Source organism: Symphalangus syndactylus, chromosome 17 (genome assembly GCF_028878055.3).
Source record: "Symphalangus syndactylus isolate Jambi chromosome 17, NHGRI_mSymSyn1-v2.1_pri, whole genome shotgun sequence".
Classification (NCBI taxonomy): Eukaryota; Metazoa; Chordata; class Mammalia; order Primates; family Hylobatidae; genus Symphalangus; species Symphalangus syndactylus.
In genome coordinates, this window is record NC_072439.2 from 36,148,797 (window position 1) to 36,159,089 (window position 10,293).

Consider the following 10,293-nt stretch of genomic DNA (forward strand, 5'->3'; position numbering starts at 1 on the left):
CTCCTCGTCCATTGGCTCCTGGGTCCCCGGGATGTTTCTCTTTTCTCCTCAGGATTGCTTAAAAGCTCCAGATCAAATAATCATGTTTCCAGCTGGATGGAAATTCAGAAAATCAGGAGCCTCTTAGTGAAAGATGGTGGTTGTATCCAGTCTAACCCCAAGCTGACCTTCCCACTAGAGGAAGAGGAAATAAGTCCAAGTGGAACACACTGACACCCAGCTCAGATGCTCACATATCCCAGAGTAGAAGCCTTCTCAAATAGCTCAATAATTCCATCTGGGCCAGTACTGAGGATAAACGCTGCTGGGAATCCCTCAGTCACTGAGATGCATTGGAAAGTTCTACACCCCATTACGGTCCTGTCCACTCATTCCCACACTCAAATCCAGATAGGCTCAGCTGGATTGGAGAAGTTAAAAAATAAAATATAAAAGCAAACACTTATGTAGTGCTTATACTGTGAGCCAAATACTGTTCTAAGCACTTTTTTTTTTTTTTTTTTGAGACAGAGTCTTGCTGTGTCACCCAGGCTGGAGTGCAGTGGCGCGATCTCGGCTCACTGCAAGCTCCGCCTCCCGGGTTCAGGCCATTCTCCTGCCTCAGCCTCCCGAGGAGCTGGGACTACAGGCGCCCGCCAACACGCCCGGCTAATTTTTTGTATTTTTAGTAGAGACGGGGTTTCACCGTGTTAGCCAGGATGGTCTCGATCTCCTGACCTCGTGATCCGCCCGCCTCGGCCTCCCAAAGTGCTGGGATTACAGGCTTGAGCCACCGCGCCCGGCCTTGTTCTAAGCACTTAAGTACAATGATGCATTTAATCCTCACAAGAATCGTTAGGGGTTGAAACTATACTATCCTCCCCATTTCACAGATGAGGAAACTGAGGCACAGAGTTGTGGAGCCAGATTCAAACCAGGCAGTTGGGCTTTTTTTTTTTTTTTTTTTTTGAGGTGGAGTTTCACTCTTGTTGCCCAGGCTGGAGTGCAATGAATGGCATGATGGCATGATCTCGGATCACTGCAACCTCCGCCTCCAGGGTTCAAGCAATTCTCCTGCCTCAGCCTCCTGAGTAACTGGGATTACAGGCGCCCACCACTATGCCTGGCTAATTTTTGTATTATCATAGAGACAGATTTCACCATGTTGGCCAGGCTGGTCTCGACTCCTGACCTCTGGTGATCCACCTGCCTTGGCCTCCCAGAGTGCTGGGATTACAGGAGTGAGCCACTGTGCCCAGCCAGATCCACATTTTTTTTCCAGATGGAGTCTCCCTCTGTTGCCCAGGCTGGAGTGCAGTGGCGCAACCTTGGCTCGCTGCAAGCTCTGCCTCCTGGGTTCATGCCATTCTTCTCCCTCAGCCTCCCGAGTAGCTGGGACTACAGGCACCCACCATCACTCCTGGCTAATTTTTTGTATTTTTAGTAAAGATGGGGTTTCACCGTGTTAGCCAGGATGGTCTTGATCTCCTGAACTCATGATCGGCCCGCCTTGGCCTCCCAAAGTGCTGGGATTACAGGCGTGAGCCACTGCACCCTGCCCTCAGATCCACATTTTTAATCACTTCCCTATGGGGCCTCTTGGTGGAGCATCATGAGCAGCATTTTGCAGGGAGTATGCACCTGGTGAACCAGCCCCTCATTTGAATAATCTGGACAGATACCCCTAAGTGGATCAGACAGCCAAATGCTCCTACTCTCTTGCTGTTCTCCAGGGACAGAGCTTCAGGTGGGGAAGCAGGGCTGGAGGCTAAAAAACAGATAAGTGAAGGCCCATGGGACAGAGGCAGCATGTGTCATAGAGGGGGCACTGGGTTGGCAACAAGAGGCAAGGTTTAGTCTTAGTTTTATCACTCACTTGCTACATGCCCTTAGGCAAGTTATTTGCTTTCTTTAAGTGGATTTTCCTCTTGGGTAAAATAAATAAATAAATAAGGCCAGGTGTGGTGCCTCACGCCTGTAATCCCAGCACTTTGGGAGCCTGAGGCGGGTGGATCACGAGGTCAAGAGATCAAGACCATTCTGGCCAACATGGTGAAATCCCGTCTCTACTAAAAATTAGCTGGGTGTGGTGGGGCGTGCCTATAGTCCCAGCTACTCGGGAGGCTGAGGCAGGAGAATCATTGAACCCCGGAGCCGAGATGGTGCCACTGCACTCCAGCCTGGCAATACAGTGAGACTCCATCTCAAAAAAATAAATAGGCCAGGCGCGGTCACTCATGCCTGTAATCCCAGCATTTTGGGAGGCCAAGGTGGGTGGATCATGAGGTCAGGAGTTTGAGACCAGCCTGGCCAAGATGGTGAAACCCTGTCTTTACTAAAAATACAAAAATTAGCTAGGCGTGGTGGTGCACGCCTGTAGTCCCAGCTACTTGAGAGGCTGAGGCAGGAGAATTGCTTGAACCTGGGAGGCAGAGGCTGTGGTGAGCCGAGATTGTGCCACTGCACTCCAGCCTGGGTGACAACAGCGAAACTCCATCTTAAAAAATAAAATAAAATAAAATAATAAATAAAAATATCACCAGTACCTAGCGGTAAAACACATGGCATAGCAGGTGCTCAATAAAAAATGTTTAAGGCCAAATGGATAATCTCTAAGATGCCTTCCAGCTCTTAACATGCTGTGAGTCTGACAGGAAAGAACCCTCTCCACTCTATTTGCCACCAGCCCCTTTGAAGCAAGCTCATCAGGGACAAAGCTAAAGGAATCTCATTAGTCTCCCCTACTCCTCTATTTCCATATCACTTAGGAATGTGAGGGCCCCTAATAATTACTGTCAGGCCAGGTGTGGTGGCTCACACCTGTAATCCCAGCACTTTGGGAGGCTGAGAAGGGAGCATGGCTTGAACCCAGGAGTTTCAGATGAGCCTGGGCAACATAGTGAGACCCTTGTCTCTACAAAAATTTTTAAAAAATTAGCTGGGTGTGATGGTGCTGCCTGTAGTCCCTACTACTTGGGAGGCTAAGGTGGGAGGATTGCTGAAGCCCAGGAGGTTGAGGCTGCAGTGAGCCGTGATCCTGCCACTACACTCTGGCCTAGGCAACAGAGCGAGACCCTATCTCAAAAACAAAATAAAACAAAAACCGATAATAATGATAATTATTGTCATCCAAAACAACAAATCACCAAGTGTCTCCTGAAAAGCCAGGTGTGAGCTAGCCTCTCTCCTCTCCAGATATGTACTGAGCACAGCCATGGGAAAAGCATCCAATTGTGTGTATATATGCAGGAGATAAAGGTGAGTAAGACTGTTTCCTCCTCCCCTCAAGATCATAGCATGATAGAGACGGAACGTCTATAAATAACTATAAAGTATATCTAGGTCTAGCCCAACAGGGCAGAAAGAGGAAGTGGAGTTATTGCAAGACTGTCTTGGTCGGGCGCGGTGGCTCAAGCCTGTAATCCCAGCACTTTGGGAGGCCGAGGCGGGCGGATCACGAGGTCAGGAGATCGAGACCATCCTGGCTAACACGGTGAAACCCCGTCTCTACTAAAAAAAAATACAAAAAAAAAAAATTAGCCGGGCGTGTTGGCGGGCGCCTGTAGTCCCAGCTACTCGGGAGGCTGAGGCAGGAGAATGGCGTGAGCCTGGGAGGCGGAGCTTGCAGTGAGCCGAGATGCGCCACTGCACTCCAGCCTGGGAGACAGAGCAAGACTCCGTCTCAAAAAAAAAAAAAAAAAAAAAAAAGACTGTCTTTAGTCTTGAGATGATGGGTGGCAGGAGTAGGGGGGTAGTAGAAAAGATACCTTTTCTTTTTTTTTTGAGACGGAGTCTCGCTCTTTCGTCCAGGCTGGAGTGCAGTGGTGCAATCTCGGCTCACTGCAAGCTCCGCCTCCCGGGTTAACGCCATTCTCCTGCCTCAGCCTCTCTGAGTAGCTGGGACTACAGGCGCCCGCCACCACGCCCGGCTAATTTTTTTTTGTATTTTTTAGTAGAGACGGGGTTTACTGTGGTCTCGATCTCCTGACCTCGTGATCCGCCCGCCTCGGCCTCCCAAAGTGCTGGGATTACAAGCGTGAGCCACCGCGCCCGGCCACCTTTTCTTTTTTTTTGCTTGAGACAGTCTCACTCTGTTGCCCAGGCTGGAGCGCAGTGGCGTGGCTCAATCATCACTCACTGCAGCCTCGATCTCCCAGGCTCAATTGATCCTCCCACCTCAGCCTCCCAAGTAACTCAGACCATGGGCACATGCCACTACGCACAGCTAATTTTTGTATTTTTTGTAGAGATGGGGTTTTGCCGTGTTGCCAAGGCTGGTCTCAAACACCTGGGCTCAAGATCTGCCTGCCTTGGCCTCCCAAAATGCTGGGATTACAGGTGTAAGCCACCACACCTGGCTGATACGTGTTTTTCTTACTTAACCTCTATTCCCTGAAGCCTGGGTGGGGGAACATGTTTTTTCCTCGTCTGAGTAGGGATCTGAGACCACCACCCATTCCTCCCCTTGGCCTCACCCTGTAGAAGCCCTTCCACCCTGCATTCCACCAGCACCTGCTGATGCTATCTCTCCACACAGGTTGGGACCTGCAGGTCTTGGAACATCCTGCATCTTTCTGAGTAGTCTGGGACCCAAGGAAAGGTCATTAACCCCTTTCCAGAAGGGGTAGGTGTCCCCCGTGCCCATCTCAAGCACATTCCAGGACACATCCTTGAGCCTACCCTCCTTCCCTCCCCACCCTTCTTAAAGCTGGCTGTGCTTCCCCTGAGAAGCCCAGGTTTTGGTGGGAGGAGGAAAGGCAGATACAATCAGAGGTGAGGCAGGGAGGTACCCACAGAACTGGCTCACTAGCACTGTTTCCTGGCCTGATGGCTCCCTCACCCTCATTCAGGCTGGGTGGGGGAGAGTCAGGTACAGACAAGACATCCTAGTCCCTCAGCCATGCACTACTTTGTCCCCTTGGCAGCCTTTCACTTCGGTTTCACACAGGGATACAGGATCTGGTAGACCCAGATGATGCTGGACAAATGGTGCATTCATAGCCACAGAGGCAAAAGGGAGGCAGCAGGCCTGTGCTGAGCTGCAAGCTTACTTTGGTAGGAAAGGCCCTGGCTTTGCCCAAGGGGTGGTCACAGCAGCAGCCCAAGCCCCTGAAATCTTTGCTCAGTGGCCTGGCATATTGGGCATCTACTCCATGTGCTCCAGAGATCATCTTACCCTGGATGTAAGCAAGGGTTCTGCTTGACAACTGGGGGAGTGCCTGTCCCACAACAGAGGAATGTGGAGGACCTAGAAGCCTCAGGCCCTTCCCACACAGCTCTGCTGAGAGCAATTCCATAGTTCTCAGTTTAAACTGGAGACAGCCTTGGAGAAGTTAGAAACAGAAAACTTTTGCTGATAATCCCACCTCAAAACCTGTAGCTGGGCTGGGCGTGGTGGCTCAGGCCTGTAATCCCAACACTTTGGGAGTCCGAGGTGGGTGGATCACCTGAAGTGAGGAGTTCTGAGACCAGCCTGGTCAACATGGTGAAACCCCATCTCTATTAAAAATACAAAAATTAGCTGGGCGTGGTAGCAGGCACATATAATCCCAGCTACTTGGGAGGCTGAAGCAGGAGACTTGCTTGAATCCGGGAGGCGGAGGTTGCAGTGAGCCAAGATCACGCCATTGCACTCCAGCATGGGCGACAGAGCAAGACTCCGTCTCAAAACAAAAACAAACAAAACAAAACAAAACAAAACAAATTAAAAAAAAAAACCTCTGGCTGCCCACTCACCAGAAACTACTGAGAAGGCTACAGGTAAGGATGAGTAAATCAAATCAATGATCATTTAAAAGTGTTTATTTTCTAAATGGGAGTAACACAGAGGGAACTTTTGGCACCTTCTTTCCAGTCCATCGCCCCCATCATGTCCTCCCAAACACAAAGCAATGGCAGGAGAAACCACAGGACAGTCACAAAGTTAGTCACAGAGAGATCTGTACAATCCTGGATAGCTGGAATTCAAGAGTCTGTCCCAGCTATCTTGACCCGGAGTGGGGTTACAGCTCAGGGGCATAGGGCTCCTCAGTAGGTGAGGGTACCCGCAGCTCAGCATCATGCCTTACCACGGTAAAGAGTCCCACCACTGCCAGCAGAGCCATCACCATGACAGCAGAGCAAATGCTGAACATATTCCGAGTGCCTGTTTTTCGATCACTGTCATGGAGGACAAGGAGCCCTAGGCAAGCCAGTAAGTGCAGAGGTACCCGGAACCAGTTGAGTACACCAGCCTGCTCTGTCTCAGGGATCACCTTTCTCCGTAGGAAGCTCATGCTGGGAAAGTATAGTCCACAAGCCAACTCAATAAGTAGAAAGGCTATGAAGGACTCCACTGGACTCTCCTGGCCTGGGCTGGTAGAGAAAGTCAACATGAAGAGAGAGAAGACGACGATGAGCACAGCAAGGGAGAGCAGGTGCATGGGCTGAAGGTGGTACCTCTTGGAGGTGGCGATACGGTACAGGGAAGAGCCAAGCAGGCTGGCTGCCATGAAGCTGGAGAAGACAATGCCCAGAGGGGCCCCATGTGGGTCCAGCACAGGTGTCCAGAGGAAGACAAAGATGAAGATGACACTCTCAAATAGAGCTTGTATGGTGCCCAACAGCAGCACGCGGCGGTCCGACAGGAGGCAGCGCAGGCCTCCAGCACAGGTCCTTGAGAAGGCACGCTGCCGGTCATAGTTCTCCCCCCAGTTTCGAAGGGCCAAGGCCCCTGCCAGAGCCAGGAAAGGGATGGCAGCCACAAAGGGCGCTACAGGCCCGAGCCCTATCCAGCTGGCTACAGCCTCAGCTGCCACACCTGCCACTACAGCCAGCACATGGTTCCAGAAGGCAGCTCGAGCAAAGGTAGCTGGGATCCACTCGGCAGGGAAGTCATGCCGTTCCACGTGCTCATGGATATACCAGGCCTCGAAGGCTGAGAAGAGCAGGGCTGTGGACAGCCCACCAAGTGCTCGGCCCACTAGCAGCACAAAGTAGTCTTGAGAGAGTTTGGTTAAGCAGCATAGTGAGTAAGTGAGGGAGAAGAGGACACAAGAATTCTTGCGACCCAGCCAATCCACAAGGGAGGAGGCCACTAGGCCAAAGAGGACTGTAGAGGCAAGGCCACAGACATAGAGGATGGCAATTTGACCTTCCAGGAAGTAGTAATGCTGGTAGAGTTTATAGAGGTAGGGGGCTTGGAGCCAGTCAGCTGCCAGGGCCAGGAAGTAGACCTGATAGAAGTCCAGTTGAAACCGAAGAAAGGAGGGATTGCTGCAGGCCCTTCCAGGGGGTTTAGCCCGGCATCTTGACAGTTCCAGCCCCAGGCAGGAGGCCAGGAGGCCTACAAAAGCAAGGTAGGCAGTCACCAGCATGGTGAGCCCCCGGACGACCTGGGAAGAGAGGTGGGAGTCAGAGTCATATCCATCCTTCAGGCAGCACGGTCAAGGGGCCGACTGTCTTAAGCAGATGGCAGCTCCACCCAACCCCGCTGCCAACTCCACTCCCCAAGATCTCAGACTGGAGGGACCAGTTGGGTGGGTGGGAGGAGTGGCCATGCCAAAGCTGTCTCCTAGGACACTGTGGGGCAGGGAGGGGTAAGAAGATGAGAGAGGACTGAGCACTCACCCCATCCTTGCCTGTGAAGAGGGAGTCCCTTTCAATAATCCCTCTCCCGCAATTTCTACTGCCCTTTCCCACAGCAGCTCCCGCACACTTCCCTCTATTACCTCCCCTCCTCGCTGCGGAGCCTCTTTTTGCCCTCAGTGTCTCATCCTCTGTCCCGGGCATCCCTCCCACCCGCGCAGGCCTCTCGAGTTGCTTCAGGCTCATGCGTGTGCATCTCAGATGCCCACTCCTCCAGGTCACTGGCACCCCACTGCGCCCCCTAGCCCCTGCCCAGCCCTGCCACATCCACTTGCACCTCGCCCAGACTCCGTCTCACCTGCTGCCCCGGTCTGCGGGGACGCCCCGGTCACGTCCGGCTCCAGGCCGCCCGGCCACCTTCCCCGCTGTGGCTCCGGCTCCGGCTTGGGTTCCAGCAGCGCTCCCGCCCCTCACAGCCTGCTTCCGGGAGCCGGGCAGGCCTCTGGCCGCCGCCATGATTGCTTCGTCACGTGACGGGGGCGCGGCGCCAAAACCCCGCCCCGTCCGCAGTCCTTCCCTTACCCCGGCGCGGAACTCCAGACGCCTGGGGTGGGTCGGGAAGGGGCGACAATAGGCAGCTGAGTTTGCTCCTCCTGGCCTGGCCTCGCTCGCTGCCTTCCCGTGACACCTGCTCCTCTGGCTCTTGGATGCCTGCGGGGCCACCCTGAAATGAAGGCCAATTTTCTTTTCCTCCGTGCAGTGCTCGGGAAAGATGCCCGCAGTCCGGTAGAGCCAAGGATTGGAGCTTCCTAAAGAACAGCACCGCTGCCCGAAGACGAGACGGTCTCCTCGGTTTGCCTCCTCTCCCACTACAGTGACCTCCATGCAAGAGAAGCCAGTATGGTTCAGACACCTGAGGGAGGCGGTGTGGTGTAAAGAACTTGGCGTCGGGCTGCAGACAGACTAAGGCGCAATCCTGCCCCTGTCACTTACCAGCTGTGTGGCCTTGGGCAAGCCGCATAACTTCCCAGTGTCCCAGTTTCTTTGAAGTCACAGGAGAGCAATGCCCAAATAAAGAAGGCTAAAGTTCAGTGGCAGTATGGGGTTAAGAACTTCAGCCTTGGAGCTTAACTCCCTACCTTCTGCCACTTACAAGCTGTTTAACCTTGGAAAAACTATTTAACCTCTCTACAGCTTCCGTATTATCTCCTCAAGAGCCTCCAATGACTTCCCATCTCACTAAGGGTAAAAGCCGAAATCTTTATAATGGCCTACAAGACCCTCTGTCCTCTGACCCTGTGCCACTCCTCTGACTTCATCCCCTGCTCCTCTCCCTCCTACTCCGTCTATATTGGCTACTACCAGGGCTTTTGCACACTGTTCCCTGTACAGTTCTCCAAGATATCCACGTGGTTCCCCCCTCCCCACCTCCTCCAGTTCTCTGCTCAAATGTCACCTGATCTTGGCTGGGCCTGGTGGCTCATGCCTGTAATCCCAGCAGTTTAGGAGGCCGAGACAGGCCGATCAGGAGTTCAAGATCAGCCTGGCCAACATGGTGAAACCCCGTCTCTACTAAAAAAGTATAAAAATTAGCCAGGCATGGTGGTGGGCACCTGTAATCCCACCTACTCGGGAGGCTGAGGCAGGAGAATCGCTTGAACCCGGGAGGCAGAGGTTGCAGTGAGCCAAGATCACGCTACTGCACTCCAGCCTGGGTGACAGAGTGAGACTCTGTCTCACAAAAAAAAATATAAAAATTTTTAAAATGTCACCTGATCGGAGGGGCCTTCCATGGCCCTCCTGTTTAAAATAGCAACACCACCACCTCCAGCACAGTAATCTACCTACTTTCCTTCAAATTCTCTATTCTCTCTGCTGCTTTTACTCTACAGTACACTATGTATTTTCCTTGTTTATTTATTTACTATCTTGGCCAGGTGTGGTGGCTCACACCTGTAATCTCAGCACTTTGAGAGGCCAAGGTGGGTGAATCACTTGAGGCCAGGAATTTAAGACCAGTCTGGCCAACGTGTCGAAACCCCATCCCTACTAATAATACAAAAAATTGCTGGGCGCGGTGGCTCACGCCTGTAATCCCGCACTTTGGGAGGCCGAGGCGGGCATATCATGAGGTCAGGAGTTCAAGACCAGCCTGGCCAATATGGCAAAACCCCGTCTCTACTAAAAATACAAAAAAATTTGCTGGGCATGGTGGCGTGCATCTGTAATCACAGCTACTCTGGAGGCTGAGGCAGGAGAATTGCTTCAACCTGGGAGACAGAGGTTGCAGTAAGCCGAGATCGCACCACTGCACTCCAGCCTGGGCAACAGAGCAAGACTCCATCTCAAAGCAAACAAACAAAAAAATTAGCTGGGCCTGGTGGTGCACGCTTGTAATCCCACCTACTCAGGAGGCTGAGGGACGAGAATTGCTTGAACCTGGGAGGCGGAGGCTGCAGTGAGCCAAGATTGCACCACTGCACTCCAGCCTGGGCAACAGAGCAAGACTTTGTCTCTAAGTAAATAAGTAAATATTTACTATCTCTTTTCCCTACAGATTTTTATCTGTTTTGTTCATCTGTATTCCCAATACTTAAAGCAGTCATTGATATGTATTAATCATAAATATTGCATAAATAGTCTATGAATAAATGAATAAGTTATGTAAATTACTATCAAAAGTACTGGCCCATATTAACATAATAACACTTATCAGTTATTATGTACCTAAGGAGTTTTAGGAAGGTT

The 10,293-nt window shown here is 51.9% G+C and overlaps 1 protein-coding gene across 2 annotated transcripts; it reads right to left on the bottom strand.

Annotated features, from left to right (window-relative positions):
- Positions 1-5,763: 5,763 nt before the first annotated feature.
- MFSD5 (major facilitator superfamily domain containing 5) lies at positions 5,764-10,042 on the bottom strand. Of its 2 annotated transcripts, none has more exons than XM_055249151.2 (2): positions 8,128-10,042; positions 5,764-7,352 (listed from the first exon to the last, which is right to left on the bottom strand). In XM_055249151.2, exons 1-2 carry the CDS (start codon positions 8,428-8,430, stop codon positions 5,982-5,984), a joined length of 1,674 nt encoding a protein of 557 aa, XP_055105126.1. In that variant the 5' UTR covers positions 8,431-10,042; the 3' UTR covers positions 5,764-5,981. The 2 variants fall into 2 exon arrangements, with proteins under 2 accessions (XP_055105126.1, XP_055105127.1); XM_055249152.2 differs by having other exon boundaries at positions 7,904-8,151.
- Between the last annotated feature and the right edge of the window lie 251 nt (positions 10,043-10,293).

What these genes read in the sequence shown, in the direction of transcription:
- MFSD5 (XM_055249151.2), bottom strand. Translation starts at nt 8,430, where the DNA reads ATGGAGGTCACTGTAGTGGGAGAGGAGGCAAACCGAGGAGACCGTCTC. An exon ending in GTCTGGAGTTCCGCGCCGGG is followed by an intron (nt 7,353 to 8,127) that starts GTAAGGGAAGGA and finishes CTCTCTTCCCAG; the next exon opens with GTCGTCCGGGGGCTCACCAT.